At 36.4% G+C, this 25457-nt stretch overlaps 1 protein-coding gene and 1 non-coding gene across 8 annotated transcripts in view; one reads left to right on the plus strand and one right to left on the minus strand.

Moving 5' to 3' along the window:
* The window catches only part of LOC127876711 (S phase cyclin A-associated protein in the endoplasmic reticulum-like), a 98735-nt gene that overhangs the window by 64184 nt on the left and 9094 nt on the right, over positions 1-25457 (plus strand). For all 7 annotated transcript variants that reach the window (XR_008048041.1, XM_052422120.1, XM_052422122.1 and 4 more), the window contains exons 25-27: positions 7027-7264; positions 9143-9292; positions 13617-13808. Coding sequence is in view for 6 of the 7 variants with exons in the window: in XM_052422120.1 (XP_052278080.1) it covers positions 7027-7264; positions 9143-9292; positions 13617-13808 (580 nt within the window). In the remaining variant the exon portion in view is untranslated. The remainder of the gene's footprint in view (positions 1-7026; positions 7265-9142; positions 9293-13616; positions 13809-25457) is intronic.
* Trnaf-aaa (transfer RNA phenylalanine (anticodon AAA)) lies at positions 21685-21766 on the minus strand. The gene has a single exon. It is a non-coding gene; the product is annotated as a tRNA-Phe (tRNA).

A 25457-nucleotide genomic window follows, 5' to 3' on the forward strand; every position in this document is an offset into this window, starting at 1 on the left:
ATAAAACAAGTTTTAACCCAAATTTTGAAATTCAAGATCTCACTTTTGGGTCAAATAGTGCTTTGGTGGCATTTGGCATATTCAGTGACACAAGTTGTTGAAAATGAATATTCTGTCTTACTTTTTGCTTGTAAATTCTTCTTTCTAAGGTACTGTTAAACTTGTTGAATCCATACTTTTTGCTGCAAATGTGTTCTTCAGCTTTGCACAAAAGTCATTTTAACTCAGTATTTGTAAAAAAAAACAACAAACAAAATCGATTTGAGACAGTTCACTAATAATTTATGTCATTCATCCAAGTGATGGGACATTATAGGATAAAATAATGAAATTTTAATTAACTCACGTGTTAGATCTAAAGTAACTATACATAAATGTAATATACTAACATTTAGGCTTAAATTGACAGCTGTTATATTGAACTTCAAATAATTATTATTTAATGATTTAATAATATGTTGTTATTAAGCTATTTTAGTAGACAGAAATTAATAAATTCCCCCCCCCCCCAAAATTGCTGAAAGGAAATATTAATTATAAACCAGTTTTGTAATGGCCTCCCACCAAGTGTGAAAATGTAAAGTTTATATGATGTAAGATTGAACAATTAAATGTAATATTATAACCATTTAATATTTTAGGAATATATCAAATTGCTATTACAATTTGTTCGATGTAAGATTGAACAATTAAATGTAATATTATAACCATTTAATATTTTAGGAATATATCAAATTGCTATTACAATTTGTTCAATATGATTTATTGTGTTTTCTACAAATTGGTTTATTGCATTTTTCCTAAAAAGTGTTTGTTTGTTTTTTTTTCATTTGATTTGACATTCATTGTTTGTTTGTTGTTTTGTCACCTAATGGTTTCACCGGAGGGAACTTATGGTTTGTGCTCTGTGTGTCTGTCTGTCTGTGTGTCTGTCTGTCTGTGTGTGTGTCTGTCTGTCTGTGTGTCTGTCTGTCTGTCTGTCTGTCTGTCTGTCTGTCTGTCTGTCTGTCTGTCTGTCTGTCTGTCTGTCTGTCTGTCTGTCTGTCTGTCTGTCTGTCTGTCTGTCTGTCTGTCTGTCTGCCTGCCTGCCTGCCTGCCTGCCTGCCTGCCTGCCTGCCTGCCTGCCTGCCTGCCTGCCTGCCTGCCTGCCTGCCTGTCTGTCTGTCTGTCTGTCTGTCTGTCTGTCACACTTTTCAGGATCCCATGAAACTTGAAAAAATGGATAGATGGCAATATGGACATTATGCAGGTCATTTCATTTTCTTCCTACATCAAAAATTCTGGTTGCTATGGCAACAATTTTAAAAAACATTCTGACAATGGTGGAGCTGGTAGGGGACATATGTTGCTTGGCACTAGTCTTGTTTTCATTTGATTTGACATTCATTTTGTTCCTTTATGAACTAAACAAACTTCATATTTGAAAAAAAATCTATGTTATGTTCTAACAAATAATATATGACAGTTGATGTGCGTTGATGTTTTTACTGCACTATATACTTGCATCTTATATGTTTCATAATAGTTACAAACCATATCACTAATATCGCAATTTTCAGATTTTAAGATTTCTATCAGTTTATAGTGTATAATTCACTTGTAATAATGTCTACACGAAACAGAAAATGTATTTCATAAATGTATGATCTCATCTGCCACCCCTTACTTGGCCATATATCAGATGCAAACTCTCGTCATAAATTATCTGACTGCATTAGAGTGGCCGTGTGGTGTTGCCTTCCCCACCTCGCAGTTTCCTTCCATTAGCACCCTGGGCCGCTGTCACCCTGGGGCATGCATTATACAGCCCACTTTTTACACCTTCCCTAAGCTTCACACTGCCATGATAGGGCACATTATTAGATTTTTTAAGAGCAGACATTGGTTTTTGTTAGTTTCTACTATATTTTTGGCGACAGATATAAATTTAATATAAAATTATTTTGACTGTTGTTTTATATCAGTCAATAAGTAATTATTTTTTGTGTGATTCCATTCATGAAGCTCTGTATCAGAATGGCTAATGGCTTGTTTATTGGCCAATACACCATAATAATGTGAATCTTCATTTGCAATAGATATTTCTGGTAAATACTGTGTGTTTATAATTGATGTAGTAAGATACAAAGTTATATTTAAAAATGTATGTTATATTTTGAATAATAAGTTTTATTCGTATTGTGTTTAAAAAACAGTATATTGGCATGATTTATAATATGAGGAACTTATATTAGCATACTCTGTCCCATTCTGCATTATGAGATGTGAGATATCACAGTGTGGCAGGGGGGGGGGGGCAGTTTCAGGTTGCAAACTTTGTGGAACAACAAAAAGCTACACAATAGGGTAGAACATTTGGCAATCACACTGTCAGAACAAAATCACATTCTGGACCATATATGACATGGTCTTTAGGGATTCTAGCCTCTGAGGGATTAATAAAATCAGTGTTCCAAGTGTTGATTGTGGAGAAAAAAAGATAATATTACAGTATCTGTTCAATATTTATTTATTTTTATGACATTATTGTATCTGGTCTTGCATTAGAAATCCTTCTGAATTGTTCATAGTTAACTTTGAAAACAACAGCTTTTCATGCGAAACAAACTTGAACTACATATTAATTGTAAATAAAAGAGATCGATTGTGTTATTATTGATAGGTAAGTACAAATATTATATAAAATAGTTACATCTTTAATTCAGGGCAAATTATTGATAAAGCAATAATGATACAAATATGTAATTCACTTGTGTCCAAATCTCAACAGCTAATAAGGCCAGCAGTAAAATTATCCCCAATAGGACCAGTAGAATTGTGCGGGTATGGGTCCTGTGTATCCACACATTATCTTCGCATTTAATTAGCCTCGCCGGGCTGGGGTTAAAGGTCCCCTTATAATATTTTCATTCCTTTTGTGGGACCCGGTGATTTATTAGAGGTTGCCCGTGTCCACTATTGTTATATTTATGACCAAACAATGACAGCAAATAATATAATCATGCTTGATTATAAGAAACCAATTTGCTGATTGCAGTTTCTGTGGTGTTTGTATTTTTCCTCAAACAAACTACCAGGGGCCTAGAGAGCTTTTTGTCTGGAGACCTCAGAAACTGTGCACACCCTTACTAAAAGCTGTAATCAAATTGGCAGTAGAAAGGCCTTACAGGGTTTCACTAATTCACTTATGACTGGAGAAAACCACTGAGAGAAATTCTGCAAAAAAAAGTGTCATATTTTTACGGGTCCTATTGGAAACTCTTCAAATATCCATGTTAACTCAATAAAGCTTGCTTCTATGATTTCGGCAAATTTCTCGACTGTCAGCGCTAATCTGTGATGTTGAAAATTGTAAATGACAAATAAGTTAATGGATTGATGGGAGTTGAAAGACAAAAGCAGCCATTGTTTGTAAATCTCATCTGTGGTGATGGAAGACAGGGTCACTTTTGCCCAAGGCTTGTATGTCTCCATGAAACATGCTGGGGAGAATTTGTATCCATATGGTTCAGTAATTTCAGAAATTGGTCAATTGATTGGAGTGTTGGCCAGTTATTGGACACAGGAACCTTTAATAAAAAATATTTATGTAAGTGCAGTTATGGGATAGTTCAGCTTACATAGGTTTTGATTACTTTACAGGGCCGTACCCAGGGGGGGGGGGGGGGGGGGCAAACGGGGAAGGTGTGGGAGGGGTTGCCCCTCCCTAATAGATTTTTAGCTCATCTATTTTTTGGAAAAAAAATATGAGCTATTGTCATCACCTTGGCGTTGGCGTCGGCGTCCGGTTAAGTTTTGCATTTAGGTCCACTTTTCTCAGAAAGTATCAATGCTATTGCATTTAAACTTGGTACACTTACTTACTGTCATGAGGGGACTGGGCAGGCAAAGTTAAATAACTCTGGCGTGCATTTTGACAGAATTATGTGCCCTTTTTATACTTAGAAAATTGAAAATTTTGGTTAAGTTTTGCGTTTAGGTCCACTTTTCTCAGAAAGTATCAATGCTATTGCATTCAAACTTGGTACACTTACTTACTATCATGAGGGGACTGGGCAGGCAAAGTTCGATAACTCTAACGTGCATTTTGACACAATTATGTGCCCTTTTTATACTTAGAAAATTGAAAATTTTGGTTAAGTTTTGTGTTTAGGTCCATTTTATTCCTTAAGTATCAAAGCTATTGCTTTCATACTTGCAACACTTACTAACTATCATAAGGGGACTGTGCAGGCAAAATTATGTAACTCTGACTGGCATTTTGACAGAATTATGTGCCCTTTTTATACTTAGAAAATTGAAAATTTGGTTAAGTTTTGTGTTTAGGTCCACTTTATTTCTACAGTATCAAAGCTATTGCTTTCATACTTGCAACACTTATTAACTTTCATAAGTTGACTGTGCACGCAAAGTTATGTAACTCTGACTGGCATTTGGACAGAATTATGGGCCCTTTATACTTAGAAAATTGAAATTTTGGTGAAGTTTTGTGCTTTGGTCCACTTTACCCCTAAAGTATCATAGATATTGCTTTCATACTTGGAACACTCGCAAACTATCATAAGGGTACAGTAAAAGGACAAGTTGCATAACTCTGGTTGTCATTTTTACGGAATTATGGCCCTTTTTTGACTTAGTAACTTTGAATATATGGTTAAATTTTGTGTTTCGATCCACTTTACTTAAGTATCAAGGCTATTGCTTTCAAACTTCAAATACTTTCATGCTATCATGAGGTTACTGTACCTGGCAAGTTGAATTTTACCTTGACCTTTGAATGACCTTGACTCTCAAGGTCAAATTATTAAATTTTGCTAAAATTGCCATACCTTCTTTACTTATGATTAGATTTGATTGATACTTTGACAAAACTACTCTTACCTGACATACCACAATAGACTCCACCCAAACCATCCCCCGTGCCCTCCCAAACAATCAACAAAAACCAAACAAAAACAATCAATTTTAAAGCCACAGTACTATATTGAACCAAATGTTAATTATGCTTATGTTGATGTGTGTTCTGTTAATAAAAAATCTTTTTGTTCCCTTACCTCACAACTGACCACTTAACAAGAAACAAAAACATGACAAGCTTTGAAATTTGAATAAATAGTATTGTGATCATTAGTTCAGAGTTTGGTATTAAACAGTAATATAATGATAGTGAAGTTAGGCAGAAAATTGGTGTGAAAATTACTAATATTTGAATATTTACAGAAAATTTACCAAGGTATGAATAATACTGATATGTGACTATTTTCAGACAAGTATCCATAATTATTAGTGTGAAAGCATCTTAGGTGTAAGCAATGTGAAAGCATCTTAGGTGTAAGCAATGTGAAAGCATCTTAGGTGTAAGCAATGTGAAAGCATCTTAGGTGTAAGCAATGCTTATACAGTCCAACCCCTACTTCCGGTCACCCCTCATCGCCGGTCACCCCGTGTAGGCGGCCGGTCTGTGCCGCGACCGTTGATAAGCACTATATAATGCACCCCTCTTAAGCGGTAACCCTGTTTCTCCGGCCAGCGGCCAGCAATTTTGCATCCCAAATGTTAAATTTCCCCCATATGAGTGGTCTCACGCGAGTAAGTCAGTCATGTACATGGCAAAATTACACCGACGCAATGGCGATAAAATCGATACTTACTTCCAGTCTGCGGTTTAGACTCTGTAGTACTGAAGCGTGATGTGTGATAAACATTTTGACAGCCAGTTTGCAAATTGCAATCAATTAGCGGCTGATTATCAGGTTGTTATCGGGTTAAAGCGACCGTTTAATCTGTTTGTTTCTGCATGTGCGAATATCACCTATTATTACTGGAAAAGAGATTATTAATTTATAATTTATTATTTTCAGTTGTTGAATCATACTATTTCAATCACACATAATGACAATTATCGGCCAATTAAAAGTTAAAAAGAACAACGAAACTTTTAGCAGAAATCAACTGATCTACATGTTCTCTGTGCTACAAAGTTTTTATCCAAAAATCAATACACGCACGCTTTTCACATGACATTGTACATTGGTGCATAATTTTCGCGCGCTTTTGTCGGGACAAAGGAAATACATGAGGACTTTTTTGATGCTAGAATTTGTAAACGTCTTGTTAACATAAAACAATCGGGAGTGTGTTTCGGATTACAAATTATTACAGTATTATCATTTGGGAATTAAACAAAGCATTTATATTTGTTTTATATTTACAATGATTTCAATATATTAACTTTGATAAAACCCTTTACGCGGCGAAAAAATGTTTTTATAATTTATGCATGAAAAGCAAGATTGCCAGGAGGATTACACCTGGTTGCAATTACCAGTCTCTTAAGTAACTGGTCACGATTTTATCGTGGTGGAGATCACTGTCGGGACCAATTCGTGCTGTAGGTATTACAAAGCCATAAAACTGCAATAAACCAATTAAATTACTGATTGATAGTGACACGGGAGTTATTCACGCATAACTGATTTACAACTGTTCCTATCTTAAGTGCATTGGGGCCATACAACGCGCATTGTAAACAATGAATCATGAGAATGAATCTTTTTCATTGACTTGATTCTGATGATGATGATATTGATGATGATAAGAAAGATGAATATTATTTATTTTTTTTTTAATGAAAATTTTGATTGATAGCTGATTTTAGGAAGGAAGAAATAAAATTATTTTAAATCTATACATTGTTTGGAATATGTACACATATTTACCATTTTGTTTATACAAAAATTGAACCAATGGGCCATGCACTCATCAACTCCAGACTCCCTATGACCCAACCCCCTCTTAAGAGGCCACCCCGCTTTAGCAGCCAATTTGGCCGTTTCCCTTGACTGGCTGCTTAAGAGTGGTTGGACTGTATTTTAGCCTTGCTCTGAGATTACAGGGCTCCATGCATGTGGGCAAACTATCATCCCAGATTAGCCTGTGCAGTCTGCACAGGCTCATATGGGACAACACTATGCGAATGCAATAAGCCCTATTTTCACAGAGCGTGGCTCAATTAAATATTTTCAGAAAAGCGTCCATTTTTGAAAAGAAGAAGCTTGAGGAGCCTACTCAGCTGATCTCCACGTTTGAGGTCACTGAGCTGGTCGGGATTGTGTCTCTGCTGTATGGCATGCTGCTGCACTCCGGTACTCCAGGTCACGGTGACACGCCACCCCCGGAGGTCCCCCAGCACACACTGGGCGTTGCCACTGCTGGTCTGAGAATGCTCAACTACATGGCCACCCTGGACCTGGAAATGATGCAGGTCAGGGCGCAGTAAATTAAACATTTGTCTTTTAAGAGCCAAAATCAACCTAAGTTCTGTTGTTGTTTTTAAAGCTAAAACGCCAAGAGGAACCTAAATTAACATTTTTGTATGCCCCCGGTAGGGTGGCATTTAGCAGTTGAACTGTCCGTCCATCAGTCTGTCCGTTCGTCCAAAAACTTTAAAGTTGGCCATAACTTTTGCAATATGGAAGATAGCAACTTGATATTTGGCATGCATGTGTATCTCATGGAGCTGCACATTTTGAGTGGTAAAAGGTCAAGGTCATCCTTCAAGGTCAAAGGTAAAAAGAACGAATCCAAGGGAAGTAATAAGCTTTAAAGGGAGATAATTTATATTTACCGTTTGGCAGGTACAGATCATTTTTACAAGGGTAGTAATATTTTTATTATATCCCTTTAAAATATATTACTTCCCTTGTAACAATTATCTGAACCCCGCCAAATGATTTTTTTTTAATAATAAATCAAAGTGGCGCAGTAGGGGGCATAGTGTTTCTGACAAACACAATTCTTGTTTCTGTTAAAAAGCTTAATGAAACCTATAACAATTATGGAGGCTTGAAGGGCAAAAAAAAAAGTCCGTTTCCGGTCTCCTTGGAACAAAAAAACAGGGTCGGTAGGTAGGGAATTTGTATGCTCCCCATATATATATATGGGGAGCATATAGTTGCCAGTTTGTAGTTCCTTCCGTCACACTTTTTTTGACAGTTTCTCATAGCACCTTCATTTCTTTACCGATCTCTCTCATATTTGGCATGTACGTACCTTGCATGGACCTCTACCTTTTGATGAGGTTTGAGGTCACTGGGGTCAAGGTCACCGAGGCTTATAATAGATTTTTCCATCACACTTGTTTGACCGTTTCTCATAGCACCTTCAATACTTTACTGATCTCTTTCATATTTGGCATGTACATACCTTGCATAGACCTCTACCTTTTGATGAGGTTTGAGGTCACTGGGGTCAAGTTCAAGGTCATCGCGGCTAATAATAGATTTTTTCAAGATCACACTTTGGTTACAGTTTCTCATAGCACCTTCAATATTTGACTGATCTCTGATATATTTGGGATGTAGGTACCTTGCATGGACCTCTACCTTTTTGATGAGGTATGAGGTCACTGGGGTCAAGGTCAAGTTCACCGATGCTAATAATAGATTTTCTCAAGGTCATACTTTTTTTCCACACAATTAAACCATATATCGACAAAGCATCATTGGAGAGCATCCATCAGTTTTACTGATATCCTTGTTTTATTTTTCTTTTGGGTACTAGAATAGAAGGCTGCTAAAGCTTATAATAAGAAAAAAATATATATATATGCTTTGTTTGCTTGATATTACATCTCATATGAACGATTATTTTTTTTGGCGACCCCAATAAAAAGTTGAGGGTTGGCGCTGATTCGGGAGACACGGTTGGGTGACCGGAAACAGACCTATTTTTTGGGGGCCTTGATGCTTTTTACCTTTAAATAGACAATATTTTCCTCCCTGTAAAGTCATATTATCATGTTAGCCTAAATCCTGACACTACTTAGTGAAACCTGCTGACTTACAGAGTTTTCTTTCCTTAAAAAATGAATGTTTTGTTAAGGATGCGCGAAATCAGACAAGGAGACATTTGAGTAAAAGGGAAATAACTGTGATTCAAGCAATAGTTTGCAAAAACAGTAATGATAATAGTATAGTAAACTTAAACATTTAAGTGCCAATATTCATTTTGTCCATGAGTGCTTACCGAGCATGTCGAGGAAATGACTTCTGACAAAACGATTGGTTCATAAATTTAGTTGGAAATATGCTTGTTACCTTGAGTTTCCCATCATCATAATGTTTTATTTGTTCCATGGTAGGAGACACTGGGTGCTGAAGGGACCTCCCTGGAGTTCCGACATATTGCCAGTTACCTGATCTGGTACTGCTCCCATCACCAGGCAGAGGAACTGCTCCATGAAGTCATTCTGTGTGTGGGATACTTCACCGTCTATAACACCGATAACCAGGTTAGGTCCTAGTTGTTGTGTGTTTAGCTGGGTATGGTTTGTAGGATCCATTCCTTATTCTAAAAAAAAGTTTGATTTTTAGCTCACCTGTCACGAAGTGACATGGTGAGCTTATGTGACAGTGTGATGTCCAGCATCCGTATGTGCGTGCGTGTGTGCATGTGTGCGTCCGTCAACAATTTGCTTGTGTAGACAGTAGAGGTCACAGTTTTCATCCAATCTTTATGAAATTTGGTCAGAATGTTAATCTGGATGAAATCTAGGTTGGGATTGTATTTGGGTCATATGGGGTCAAAAACTAGGTCACTAGGTCAAAAACTAGGTCAAATAATTGAAAAACCTTGTTTAGACTATAGAGGTCGCAGTTTTCATCCAATCTTTATCAAATTTGGTCAGAATGTTTATCTTGAAGAAATCTCGGTTGAGATTGTATTTGGGTCATCTGAGGTCAAAAACTAGGTCACTAGGTCAAAAACTAGGTCAAATAATAGAAAATCTTTGTGTAGACAATAGAGGTCGAAGTTTTCATCCAATCTTTATGAAATTTGGTCAGAATGTTTATTTTGATGGGATCTGGGTTGGGATTGTATTTGGGTCATCTGGGGTCAAAAACTAGGTCACTAGGTCAAAAACTAGGTCAAATAATAGAAAAACCTTGAATAGACAATAGAGGTCGCAGTTTTCATCCAATCTTTATGAAATTTGGTCAGAATCTTTATCTTGATAAAATCTGGGTTGGGATTGAATTTGGGTCATCTGAGGTCAAAAACAAGGTCACTAGGTCAAAAACTAGGTCAACTAATAGAAAAACCTTGTGTTGACAATAGAGGTCACAGTTTTCATCCAATCTTTATGAAATTTGGTCAGATTGTTTATCCTGATGAAATCTGGGTTTGGATTGTATTTGGGTCATCTGAGGTCAAAAACTAGGTCACTAGGTCAAATAATAGAAAAACCGTCAACAATTTGTTTGTGTAGACAGTAGAGGTCACAGTTTTCATCCAATCTTTATGAAATTTGGTCAGAATGTTTATCTTGATAAAAACTGGGTTGGGATTGTATTTGGGTCATCTGGGGTCAAAAACTCGGTCACTAGGTAAAAAATTAGGTCACTAGGTCAAAGAATAGAAAAACCTTGTATAGACAATAGAGGTCGCAGTTTTCATCCAATCTTTATGAAATTTGGTCAGAATGTTTATCTTGATAAAATCTGGGTTGGGATTGTATTTGGGTCATCTTGGGTCAAAAACTAGGTCACTAGGTCAAATAATAGAAACACCTTATGTAGACAGTAGAGGTCACAGTTTTCATCCAATCTTCATGAAATTTGGTCAGAATGTTTGTCTTGAAGAAATCTGGGTTGGGATTGTTTTGGGGTCATCTGGGGTCAAAAACTAGGTCACTAGATTAAATATAAAAAAAAACTTGTGTAGGCAATAGAGGTCACAGTTTTTATCCAATCTTTATAAAATTTGATCAGAATGTTTATCTTGGTGAAATCTGAGTTGGGATTGTATTTGGGTCACCTGGGGTCAAAAACTAGGTCAATAGGTCAAATATTAGAAAAACCTTGTGTAGACAATAGAGGTCACAGTTTTCATCCAATCTTTATGAAATTTGGTCAGAATGTTTATCTTGATGAAATCTGGGTTGGGATTGTATTCGGTTTGTCAGGTGAGCGATTCAAGGCCATCATGGCCCTCTTGTTTCAAATTACTGCAATGAAATTCACAACTGAAGCATTAAAATCTTGATTGAATAAAGGGTGGGTGGCTGTCAAGCTAGCGCAGTGGTTGGTTCACTCGTTTCTGAACTATGCGACCCCGATTCAATTCTTGCTCACTTTAGCATGTGAGTTTGGTTGGTGGTCACCATTCTCGACAGGTGGGGTGGGTACTCTGGCTTCCTACTACAACACAAGACCACACCAAAATAGAAAAATTATTTCAGAAAAAAAAGCTGGAAATTGCACTTAAATTCAAAATATGTCCCCACTTTCATGAGTCTAGTGAGTTAATAGGGTCATATTGCAGGGACAGGCTCTGGTTCCTCACATAATGCAGCCTCTGGCTTGGAAAGGACTTTATAAACTTTGAAATACACAAACAAGGGTGGTTGGGATGAAGGTCAATGTGGCTATACAGATTTTTGGATTAAGGTTAAGGTGGCTAGAGGGATTTTGGGATTGAGTTCTAGGTGGCCAGGGGGATTTTGGATTGAGGTCTATATGGCGACAGGGATTTTAGGATAAAGGTCAAGGTTGCTTCAGGGAATTAGGGATTAAGGTCAATATGGCTACAGGGATTATTGGAATACAATCAATATTGCTACATGGGATTTTGGGATAAAGGTCAAGGTGGCTACAATAAATTTTGGGATTAAGGTCAATGTGGCTATATCTATTATAACTGTTGTTAATTTGCTTCTACTAAACCAACAGTGAGCTTTAGAAAACAAAAAACTAGAAACATAAACAAGTGCAGGGATAGTTGAGCAGACTTTTCTTTGACAGCTCTTTCTTTGGATTCAAACCTGTCTGTCACATTAAGAGCCCCTTATGAATAGGACCCCTTTCAACATTATCTGATTGTTAAAGCATTTACTCAATAAACTTGAGATTGATTAAAAGAGAGATTCAGTGAGCCTCACCCATCATATTTATTTTTAGCGCATTTTTCTTTAGGTTAATTTTTATTGATCTAATCCCATCACGATTGGAAATTTAATTTACATGCCTGTCAAGAGTATTCACTTTCTTCCGTCCTTTGAAGAGCTTTTTCTTTCCTCCATTGGAGAGAGTTCATTTATAATTGTAACTCTCCTGCAATATTAAATGAAGTGGAAACAAGTCCCCAGTTTTAATTGTTTGTAACAGATGCAACAAATGCTGGTATAGTCTTGTGCAGTTTTCACTTGGACAAATATTGTGAAATTTTCTAATTAACTTCATCAGCACTATGAGATATTATTAACAAAATGCTTATATGTATTAATTTTGCATGAACCGTTTTAAAAGCTTGTTCTGCACTGGGGCATATGACTTATTTCAGTGGTTTAAAGTGAGGAGCATTCAATTCTTATGGGAAATCTGTGTTGATGTCTGATTTTTTCCAATATCAATTATTCAATAATTGCTACAGTACAGGTTATTTTGCCTTATTGCTATGTGTATATCCATGGTTTTTTGTTAAAAAAATTGTAGATCCAGCAAGTTATGATTTTAAAGTGAGATAGAGGTGTGTATCTCAAATAGTGTTGATCCAGATTTTTTTTTATAACTGAACAGGTCAAACGAACAAATAATTATCTAACATAATTGCACTACTAGACTAAATGTACATTTGCAAATGTCAAAAATAAAAAATGTTTTTGTTCATAAAATAATATCCTTACAGCAAAAAAAAAACAAAGTTCTTGCTCTGACATATTAACATAATAACAATTATCTTGCTCATCATGGTGTTTAATGTATGCCTGCCTCCAATAGAGCCACTTCATGCAAAAATGGGTTTAAAGCTATGTGTCCAGCACAGCTGCAGGCAAGGGTTTACAATCGCTGTTATTATTACTGCTAAAAGATTTGTTTATGCCCCCAGATCGATTGATCGGGGGTTTATTGTTTTTGGCCTGCATGTGTATCTCATGGAGCTACACATTTTGAGTGGTGAAAGGTCAAGGTCATCCTTCAAGGTCATAGGTTAAAATATATGGCTTCAAAGCGGCGCAGTAGGGGGCATTGTGTTTCACAAACACAGCTCTTGTTTCTAAAATTCAAGGAATTAAAAAAAAACTGATACTTACAGTTCAGGGGTTTGATTTTTCTGCTTTCCCGGAAATGTCCTGTCAATATGCTTTACAAATAGTTCTTTTTATGCCCGAAGGAGGGCATATAGTGATCGAACTGTCCGTCACACTTTGCGTTTAGGTTTTGAAAAGTGCTTATCACTTCTATGTCACTTCAGATGTAACATTCATAATTGGTATGCATGTGTATATGGACAAGGCCTATCCTTATGCACACAAATTTTGACTACTTTGACCTTGACCTTAGGGTACGTGTTTAAGTTTCGAAAAATGTGTTTAGGTTTCAAAATTCACAATTTCTATCAAAGCGTTTATCGTCTCATGTAATCCTATGGAGACAGCTCTTGTTAATACTTTATTGGATCAGTTAAACAATACAATTTTGGTGAATTCAGAAAGAGGTAGGATTTTTTTGTCCCCTGAGGTGTTGTGAAATCATTCCATTAAATAAGACATCTAGATGTTAACCAATCCTTGCAAAATGCCACCGTTTACAACCAATCATACATCTTTTTACCAGATGGTGATCCAGTCTGGCCAGCCTCCCACTGTGCTGCAGCAGTTGTGTGCCCTGCCATTCCAGTACTTCTCAGACCCACGCCTCGTCAACATCCTGTTCCCCACCCTTGTCTCCTGTTGCTATAACAACCAACCCAACACAGAGATTCTGGAGCAGGAACTTAGCGGCAGTCTACTGGCTAACTTCCTCGAGGTTTGACATGTTTTATCATTATACAATGGAAATTATATGTGGGCCCTTTAGGCTCTTAAATTTGTTTTGGGTCCCTAGATTTTATGAGGAAACTTATTATTCCTCTGTACAAATAAGATTAACAGACCTATAGTTGAGCTGTGTCTTTCGAAAACCATGTATATTTTGAAAACTTAAAAACAAAATGTGTTCTGAAACTATAAGAACCAGAGGTTTGCTACTTTTTATGAATCATCTCATAGTGGTTCTCCTTCCATGTTTGTTCTTATCATGCCCCTGGTTTCAACATTATTCGCCCTGTGGATAAATTGATTTCTTGAAATGTATTATAGTGAAAATTAAGAAGATAAATTTTCCTTAAAAATCCCAAGGCCCATGAAATTTGGTTTTTGTTATGTAACATTGTATAGCTGTGCTCTTCCAGTTTTTCTATGCCCCCGATAGGGTGGCATATAGCAGTTGAACTGTCCATCAGTATGTCATTCTGTCCGTCCGTCCGAAAATTTTAATGGTCATAACTTTCAATATTTAACATAGCAACTTGATATTTGTCATGCATGTGTATCTAATGGAGCTGCACATTTTGAGTGGTGAAAGGTGAAGGTGAAGGTCATCCTTCAAGGTCAAATGTCAAATATATGGCGTCTGTCCGTCCAAAAACTTTAACATTGGCCATAACTTTTTCAATATTGAAGATAGCAACTTCATATTTGGCATGCATGTCATGATGTGCATTTCACGGAGCTGCACATTTTGAGTGGTAAAAGGTGAAGGTCAAATGTCAAATATATGGCGTCTGTCCGTCCGTCCGAAAACTTTAACTTTGGCCATAACTTTTTCAATATTGAAGATTGCGACTTGATATTTGGCATGCATGAGTATCTCATGGAGCTGAACATTTTGAGTGGTGAAAGGTGAAGGTCAAGGTTATCCTTCAAGGTCAAATGTCAAATATCTGGCGTCTGTCTGTCCGAAAACTTAAACATTTGCCATAACTGTTTCAATATTGAAGATAGCAACTTGATATTTGGCATGCATGTGCATCTCATGGAGCTGCACATTTTGAGTGGTGAAAGTTGAAGGTCAAGGTCATCCTTCAAGGTCAAAGATCAAATTTTGCAATATTGAAGATAGCAACTTGATATTTGGCATGCATGTGTATGTGATGGAGCTGAACATTTTGAATGGTAAAAGGTGAAGGTCAAGGTCATCCTTCAAGGTCAAATGTCAAATATATGGCGTCTGTCCGTCCGAAAACTTAAACATTAGCCATAACTTTTTCAATATTGAAGATAGCAACTTGATATTTGGCATGCATGTGCATCTCATGGAGCTGCACATTTTGAGTGGTGAAAGGTGATGGTCAAGGTCATCCTTTAAGGTCAAAGGTCAAATTTTGCAATATTGAAGATAGCAACTCTATATTTGGCATTCATGCATATCTCATGGAGCTGCACATTTTGAGTGGTGAAAGGTCAAGGTTATCCTTCAAGGTCAAAGGTCAAATTTTGAAATATTGAAGATAGCAACTCAATATTTGGCATGCACGCGTATCTCATGGAGCTGCACATTTTGAAAGGTGAAATGTCAAGGTCATCCTTCAAGGTCAAAGGTCAAATATATGGCTTCAAAGCAGCGCAGTAGGGGGCATTCAGTTTTTCATGCCACGGGTCCGACATTCAGCTCTTGTTAATTGAGCTTTTTTTTCAAACTGGCCTGATCTGGGTAGTAGATTTTTTTATCTGTTGCCTTGAATTTAGAACTGTAAAATATGTAATGATCTTTCGACTTTCACCTCAAAAGTTCCCGCGATTTTTTGGCCATTTTTAATTCAGATGAAAAACCTGCACTAATCACACATGTTCAAAATTTTGTATTTTAATAATGATCAAAATGTTGTTATTCCCAGAACGTTCTTTCCTGTTTTTAATTTACATGCGATAATTTTTCCCAATTGAGCCAATTTTGCGATTAAAAATGGGGGTTTTCACGACGCGAAATTCCCAAAATTCCAGTGTGGCGTTTTCCCAAAATGGAGCGGAAAAAGCCTGGCATTGTGTTTCATGAACACAGCTCTTGTTAAGTTGAGCTTTTGGGTCAAACTGGCTCTGCCCTGGGGTAATTTTTTTACGTATTTAGTCAAAACGTAACAATCTTTCGACTTACACCATAAGTCCCAGAGGTTTTGCATTTATAATGTCCCCTTTCAAAGAAAAGGGGGCATATAGTGATCAGACTGTCCGTCTGTCTGTCTGTCCGTCTTTCTGTCACACTTTGCATTTAGGCTTCGAAAAATGCTCATAACTTCTATGTCCCTTGTGATATAACCTTCATATTTGGTATGCATGTGTATATGGACAAGGCCTTTCCATACGCACAAAAATTGTTACCCCTGTGACCTTGACCTTGAACTTAGGGTCCGCGTTTAGGTTTTGAAATCTGCGTTTAGGTTTCGAAAAATGCTCATAACTTCTATGCCCTTGAGATATAACCTTCATATTTTGTATGCATGTGTATATGGACAAGGCCTTTCCATACGCACAAAAAAATTTACCCCTGTGACCTTGACCTTGAACTTAGGGTCCACGTTTAGGTTTCGAAATCTGCGTTTAGGTTTCGAAAAATGCTCATAACTTCTATGTCCCTTGAGATATAACCTTCATATTTGGTATGCATGTGTATATGGACAAGGCCTTTCCATACGCACAACAATGTTTACCCATGCGACCTTGACCTTGAACTTAGGGTCCGCGTTTAGATTTCGAAATCTGCGTTTAGGTTTTTGAAAAATGCTCATAACTTTTTTGTCCCTTGAGATATAACCTTCATATTTAATATGTATGTGTATATGGACAAGGCCTTTCCATACACACAAAATTATGTACCCCTGTGACCTTGACCTTGAACTTAGGGTCCGCGTTTAGGTTTTGAAATCTGCGTTTAGGTTTCGAGAAATGCTCATAACTTCTATGTCCCTTGAGATATAACCTTCATATTTGGTATGCATGTGTTTATGGACAAGGCCTTGACAAACGCACAAAAAAATTTACCCCTGTGACCTTGACCTTGAACTAAGGGTCCGCGTTTAGGTTTCAAAATCTGCGTTTAGGTTTCGAAAAAAGCTCATAACTTCTATCAAGGGTTTATAGGGGGCATAAGTCATCCTATGGTGACATCTCTTGTTTTTTATCTACCATTGTATTGGTGCCCACTTTGAAGTTTCTTCAAGTTATGCCCCTTGGGTTTGCTGTGGGGGAAATTTGTTTTTCTTATGTGTACATAATAAAAAAAACTTAAAAAGTCTTAATTAAAACTGCAACTCCCAGAGGTTTGGTAATTGATATGTAACATTGTATAGAGGTCATTAATCACGTTTGTTTAAATCATGTTCCTGGGTCATAATTATACCCCATTACCATTGGTAATGGGGTCTATATAGGAGTCACTTTGTCTGTCCCAAAAATTTCATCTGATCTTCACCAAACTTGGTCAGAAGTTGTATCTAGATGATGTCTAGGTCAAGTTTGAATATGGGTCATGCCTGGTCAAAAACTAGGTCACAGGTCACTTAGTGCGTTTTAAATCAAAAGTTTGTCTGGACCATAACTATGTCATTTATTGTTAGATTTTAAAATGACTTGGTACATTTGTTCACCATCATGGGATGGTGTGTCATGTGAAAGAAATACGTTGATATCTCCAAGGTCAAGGTCACACTTGGAGTTGCCCATAAATGAGCTTGTCCGGGCCATAACTTTGTCATTTATTGTGAGACTTTTTTGTTCACCATCAGTGGACGGTGTGTCTTGCAAATGAATTACGTCGATATTTCCAAGGTCAAGGTCACAATTTTAGTTCAAAGGTCAAAAATGGCCATAAATGAGCTTGTCCGGGCCATAACTATGTTGTTCATTGTGAGATTTAAAATCATTTGGCACATTTGTTCACCATCATTGGACAGTGTGTCATGCGAAAGAATTACATTGATATCTCAAAGGTCAAGGTCACACTTTGAGTTCAAAGGTATAAAATGGTCATAAATGAGCTTGTCCTAGCCATAACTATGTTGTTCATCATGAGATTTTAAAATCATTTGGCACATTTGTTTGCCATCATTGGACGGTGTGTCATGCGAAAGAATTACGTCGATATCTGCAACGTCAAGGTCACACTTTGAGTTCAAAGGTAAAAAATTGCCATAAATGATCTTGTCCAGGCCATAACTATGTCGTTCATTGTTAGATTTTAAAATTTCTCTGTACATTTGTTTACAATCATTTAACAGTGTGTCATGCAAAAGAATTACGTCGCAATCTCCAAGGTCAAGGTCAGTCTTTGAGTTCAAAGGTGAAAAATGGCCATAAATGATCTTGTGCGGGCATAACTATGTCATTCATTTTAAAATTACTCAGGACATTTGTTCACAATAATTGGACGGTGTGTCATGCGGAAGAATCACGTTGATACATGTATCTCCTGCTAGCTGAAGTTCAAGGTCACACTTGGAGTTCAAAAGTCAAAAATGGCCATAAATGAGCTTGTCCGGGCCATAACTATGTCATTTATTGTAAGATTTTAAAATGACTCTGTCCATTAATTTTGTTTACAGTCATTGGACGGTGTGTCATGCGAAATAATTTAAGAGTCAGGGCTATAGATAATTTTTGGGGTAAATGGGTTTTTCACCCCCTGTTTTGACAACAATAGGGGTTTTGTAAATTCAATAGAGTTTGAGCAAAATGTTTTACCCCCTACTTTTGAGCTTAATTGGGTATTTCACCCCCGGTTTTTTAACTTAATTGGGTAATTTAGGGATTGACATATATAATATAATAAAAATCTACTAAGATTACTATATTATTATGTGCATGTGAAAAATAAATCAACATTTGTTGCAACATTAGTTAGTTTTAATTTACTGTTCATGTTTGTGCATAATGTACATTTCATAACTCCACTTTCCATTTCCATCACCAGCCACGGGTGTTTGTTTCGCCACTCTATTAATAAAGTTTGTTCACTTACACTCCCCATAATGTGTTTTTTGGGTTTAACAACCTTGTTCAAAATCTCTGATAATAACGGGCGAACTAAATTCTCGGGAGAAATGATCACATCTTGCAACAGATCGTTCAGCAAAGCAGCACAAAAGCTTTCGGTTTCCCCAATATTCTGGCGTAAATACCTGTCTAAAGTGTTTGTTTGTGTGAGGATTCTCTTTCTACGGCCACGAGTGGCCATTTTGATATTTGAAGAAATTGAAAGTAGAAATCGGACTGGTCTACGAATAATTACAGTAATTTACCCCAAAGATTGATAACCACTGGAAAGACTGCCTTCTTTTCTTCATAGGACGGCATATAAACTATTCGGTACATTTTTGTACGGGAACTAACCAGTCCAAAAAAATACACCCGGTGTTTGTGAGAATTGCATTTCGTGACGCAAGGTTTTTTACGGGAATTATGTTCTTAAATTTATATTTGCGTTTTTGTACGCTTTAAAAAAAATTTAATTACGTTTTTGGTTATTTTAATTGCGTAATAACGCACATACACTCTTTATCTAAAGCCCTGAGAGTTCAAATGTTAAAATGGCCATAAATGACTATGGCATAATAATTCTTAAAAAATCGCAATAAATTAGCTTCTCTTGTTTTGTGAAGTCAGCATGCTAAATATTCTATGTCAATGCAGCATTTGGGGGTAACGTCACGTCTGTGACAAAGCTCTAATTGTTCCCCTCGGGGCTACTTGTTTCTCTTGTATACATATAATGTATGAAGTGAAAATTTAAAAAACATCTCCTTAACTGCAAGCTCATTGGCTATTTAACATCATGTATTGGTCCTCTGCTAAGTTTGTTAAAACAATGCCCCTTGTGTCAAAATTTTGTCAACATAGGAGTTTATTTGTATAGACTTACATATTAAGATATGTTCACATTATGCACCTATCATCATAAGCCCCAAAACCAGGGACTCGAGTGTTATACAACTTATCTACAGTTTCTCAAGTTAGCGTTCTAGAATCCATAGGGTTGTCTTATTTTGCTTAAATGTATACAGTAAAACATCTACTCTGAAACCACAAGGCTCAGAGGTTTGGTATTTTACCTGTAACAAGGTATTGTGGTCATCTACTTTTTCTAAGTTTGTTCAGATGATGCCTTTTGGTTTAAAATGAGACCTGCTCTGTGGGTTTTCTTGTGTTCTTTTTTATGCTCCCCGAAAATTTTCAGGGAGCATATAGTTGCCAGTTTGAAGTTCCTTCCGTACTTCCTTCCTTCCGTCACACTTTTGTTACAGTTTCTCATAGCGCCTTCAATATTTTACCGATCTCTTACATACTGTAGGTTTCCACGTATAGCGTGCAGTGTTTTACCTCCAAAATTCAAATTAAAAAGCTGGTGCGCTGTATGCATTGATACAACGCTATCCCGGCTGCTAAATTGGTAAAAAAAATGTTGTTGCCGTAAATAATCAAAATGGCCGCCATGTTTTTATCCAGAAAACTACCACCCTATAATCGTACAGACTGAGGGGCCATTGTCAAAACAACAAGAAGTCGCTACTGGTAGATATGAACGCGGTAGAAGAAGTTTTGGTAAAAAATAAATTTGTTTAAATAAACTTGCGGACATTTCTTTGTTTGTGTTTTTACACTTCTTTATTGATGAATTCCGATGGGGATTGTTGTCGACATTCCGGAGAGCAGGCAAGGGTAGGTGCGAACGAGGTGTTTTTTGCGGGTAACGGTAGGTGTGAAAGGGGGTCATTTTGCACTTCGTCATTGGCAGATGTTATTGAGTAATATGTGCCACGACTTGTTAAGACGCTAATTGACATTTGAGACACTAATTGCCACTTGAGAACGTGAAGATATGCAATTGCATTTTGTGTGTATAAATTTTAAACGTTTAACAGTGGTGTACCACAACATCTGTATCCCTGTCTTCCATGCGACATTCAAATTTACCAGTAATGCCCTTTCCTTCATGAGGAAAAATCACACAATGTACACTAATTCTTATTTTCTCACGTTTTTCACGAAATGCACGTGGACTGTTAATCTTTTGCTAGAAAATTACAAAATTGTTAGAAAAGTATAGTGCTATGCAACCCATGCTCCTAATCATAATGACGTTTCCTATTTTGAATGCTTAATTAAGGTAGCGCACCTCTAATGGGCACATATCCAAATATAATTTAATTAATTATTTTCCTAATCAGCATCATTTCACTGAACTACATGCAAATTTGTAGGTAGGCTTTCCATGCTTTTTAAATAAATATACCGATTTTTTCAAAACCACCCTCACGCTCGGCTTTTGTCCAGTTTATTTTCACCCCTGGGTATATAAAAGTTCCATAATTCATTCAAATTTCCAAATATGGGCATGCAGTTGGTGTGTACAGATGCAGTAAAGGTGTTTAAAGTTTAAACAAGATGAAATAAGTATTATTTTACAGACATTTATTTTTTTTAATTTTAATCTATGGAATAACGCCATGAAATGTAAGTGATTTCAGCCAAGTAAAAATTGGGTCGGTTAAAAACAAAGTGTTATAAAATTCAAATTAGTATCATTTAAGTTATATTTTAAACTTAGTTTTTATAGAAACACTATATATAGCAAAAATACCAAAAAAATAGACAGATTTACCGTTTACTTTTTGAAATAAAAATAAAAATGCAACATGCATCATTCGTATTTTCAGCAGTAAAATAATCAATTTAGCCATAACGTTAGTTTTAATTTTAAAATTGAAGGATGTGCATACAATTTTCAACATATTTAACAATAAACATAGCTTATGTGCTCTATTAAATCAAATTACGTTAGAAAAGAAATAAAACGCGTCGCAAAAAGTATGTGATGTCGGCAGGAATCGAACCTGCCCGGGAAGATCCCAAAAGATTTTTAGTCCATCGCCTTAACCACTCGGCCACGACAACTTCACATCAGTGCAATTTTAAATTAGATATCCATAAGTAAACAGGTAAAAAGGCTCGCTCGATCTTTGAAGAAATCGCGAAATCTTATTTTTCAGATGATAATTGGATCAAAGTCAATATTTATAGTGAAAATAATGTATTCTAAATGAATAAGTTAAACATATATCAAAATTTGAAGTTTGAAAAAAATAAAATGCATCACTCGGAAATAAGCGATCATTGAAGATCGGCAATGATCGTAAAATAAATCGCGGGAAATCATTAGAGGTGCGCTACCTTAAGCTTTCCAATGCCCCGGATTATTGGATTGTGCAAAAGTAAAATGGCAGCCTTTTTCGGTCCGATTTGGTGGTTTTATTGTCTTTAAATATTTTTTTCTCCATTTTTATGTCCCCCACTATAGTAGTGGGGGACATATTGTTTTTGTCTGTTGGTCTGTCTGTCTGTTGGTCTGTCTGCGCCAACTTTAACATTTTGCAATAACTTTTGCTATATTAAAGATAGCAACTTCATATTTGGCATGCATGTGTATCTCATGAAGCTGCACATTTTGAGTGGTGAAAGGTCAAGGTCAAGGTCATCCTTCAAGGTCAGAGGTCAAATATATATATGGCCAAAATCGCTCATTTTATGAATACTTTTGCAATATTGAAGATAGCAACTTGATATTTGGCATGCATGTGTATCTCATGGAGCTGTACATTTTGAGTGGTGAAAGGTCAAGGTCATCCTTCAAGGTCAGAGGTCAAATATATGTGGCCCAAATCGCTTATTTTATAAATACTTTTGCAATATTGAAGATAGCAACTTGATATTTGGCATGCATGTGCATCTTATGGAGCTGCACATTTTGAGTGGTGAAAGGTCAAGGTCATCCTTCAAGGTCAGAGGTCAAATATATGTGGCCCAAATCGCTTATTTTATTAATACTTTTGCAATATTGAATATAGCAACTTGATATTTGGCATGCATGTGTATCTCATGGAGCTGCACATTTTGAGTGGTGAAAGGTCAAGATCAAGGTCATCCTTCACAAGGTCAGGGTCATCCTTCAAAGTCAAACGTCATATAGGGGGACATTGTGTTTCACAAACGCATCTTGTTGAATTTAAAAAACAGCCTGCGCGCTATACACAGGAGCGCGCTATACGTGGAAACCTACGGTATTTGGCATGTAGGTACCTTGCATGGACCTCTACCTTTTCATGAGGTTTGAGGTCACTGGGGTCAAGGTCACCGAGGCTAAAAATAGATATTTCCTTCACACTTTTGTTACAGTTTCTCATAGCACCTTCAATATTTTTCCGATTTCTTACATATTTTGCATGTAGGTACCTTGCATGGACCTCTACCTTTTGATGAAGTTTGAGGTCGCTGGGGTCAAGGTCACCGAAGCTAATAATAGATATTTCCATCACACTTTTGTTACAGTTTCTCATAGTGCCTTCAATATTTTACCGATCTCTTTCATATTTGGCATGTGGGTACCTTGCATAGCCTCTACCTTTCAATGAGGTTTGAGGTCACTGGGGTCAAGGTCACCGAGGCTAATAATAGATTTTTTAAGGTGGTTATTAACATATAGATTGACAAAGCGCATCATCGGGGAGCATCCATCAGTTTCACTGATATTCTTGTTTTTATATGTATAAATTATTATTATAGTAAAAAATATTTATTAAAAAATCTCTGACACTGCAATTCCCTGATGTTAGGTATTAGGCATGTACTTTATTGTACTGTATGATTGTCCAAAGTTTGTTCAAGACCTGTCCCAGGGGTGGAAACTGATTTATTTGGCATTATTTATCAAAATATCTTTTAACAAAAATCTTTTACTGGTATGTGCCATCAGATAGTGGTACTCTACAAATCTTGTTCAAAATCCTTCACCTTGGTTCTAAACTTAACAAGCTCCAGTATTCTCATACTTGTTATTTAGGTTTATAGTAAAAAAAATCCCTGACAATGGTCCGGGGTTTATTATTATGTTATTATTTTAAATCTACAACGGTTGCTCAAATTATGCCCTTCCACTCAAAAAAGGTCATGCCCCAGGACTCTCACATTTTACAACGTTTAAGTAAATTCTTCTCTGGAACAAGGCCAAGAGGTGTAGTATGCCCCTAGGGTCAAAACTGGCCCTGCCTTGGGGTTTAGCCATTAAATATTTAAAATTCAATTTTATAGCAACAAAAAACTATTTAAAATTCTGAAACCACAAAGTACTCAGTCTTTATATTCGGGATTGAAAACAAAAGGTTGTCCTTTACAAAGATTGTTCAAAAGATGCCCCTGGGTTCAAAACTGGACATGCTCCATCAAATAGATTACTGGTAGTTAGATAGGGCAATCTTGGACCTCTTTTAAAAAAAACGTTTTAATATGTCCAATATAAAATGTGAATCACTGGCTAGTTAAGTTTTTTTTTTAAAGAGATTTTTCAAATTCTGAAAAGATATATTTTCAGCATATTTGAGCAATTAAAAACCAATTACTTGCATCTAGTGTGGGGTCTTACAACACATCATATTACCAGTGTTGAGTCAGTTCTACTGACCAGATGTTAAAGATACATTTACTAGATATGTTAACCTTGTATACTTGGATGATTATTGATTTTTAGTAGACTAAAAAAATATTTTTCTAAAGAAAAATAATAGATTACCACATTCATTTATCATAAGATTATTATGGGGATGAAAACTGCAGAAACAGATTTTTTTACTCTTTATTTTTTTTCTGTGAAATGAATTATGATCATTCATTGACATCTATCTACGCCTTTGATATAATTGATGTAGTTATTTGTTAATTGCCCTAAAAAGAATCTGGTCTTTATTGAAATTGTTATCTGTAATCCCCAACAACAGTGAAATAAAATAGCTGAGACTATGGCAATAAAGCTATACATATAATTAAAAACCGCCATGTTTATTTCACATTGAAGTATTTTTAATGTCGCCATAAAAAACTAGAGTCTTCATGTGGGGCTATTAAGAATCACACAATCTCGAGAGGAGGGTCACACAATTCATTGGGATGATTGCCTGGTGACTCTTGTCATGCGCTTGAATTACCGAGTTTTATGTCTCCTCATTTGTTCTACAAGTGATGAAAATACAATCCAGGCAATACAATCAATTTGTTCTCAACTTTGTGACTATAAATCATGGCCCGAGAGTTAATATTGACATTCTGTTTTGAGTCTCAAATTTCATGATGCCTATTGCACAGAATGGTCCGTTATCTCTTTTTTTGCAATTGAGGACCTGAATTCAAGTTGACAAATATTCAAATAAAATAATTCCCCGTTGGTTTGATGGGTATCTGATGGTAGCATCTCTATGGCTATTGGGTTCGCTGAATCTCAAAGTCACCCATTGTCTTCACAATCATACGCCAGTGAATGTATTCTCCACAGGGAACCAGTCGATTAACCGCTATTTATTTACTCTGATTTATGGGCCTAATGCTTGATGAACCACAACAAAAGGTTCAGCTGGTAAATAAATATTTGTTTGTACTGTGAGCCATCTCTGTGGCACTGTCCCATTATTTTCATGTAATTGCGCGGAAAGTATGGCAGGCAGCATTACCGGATTGTCTAAGGAGTACCGGTAGTAATGTTTACCTTGATAATGTTGTATAAAGTTTCCACTATGACTTTATATTGATATGGTGAATCAAG

This window comes from Dreissena polymorpha, chromosome 4 (genome assembly GCF_020536995.1).
Source record: "Dreissena polymorpha isolate Duluth1 chromosome 4, UMN_Dpol_1.0, whole genome shotgun sequence".
NCBI lineage: Eukaryota > Metazoa > Mollusca > Bivalvia > Myida > Dreissenidae > Dreissena > Dreissena polymorpha.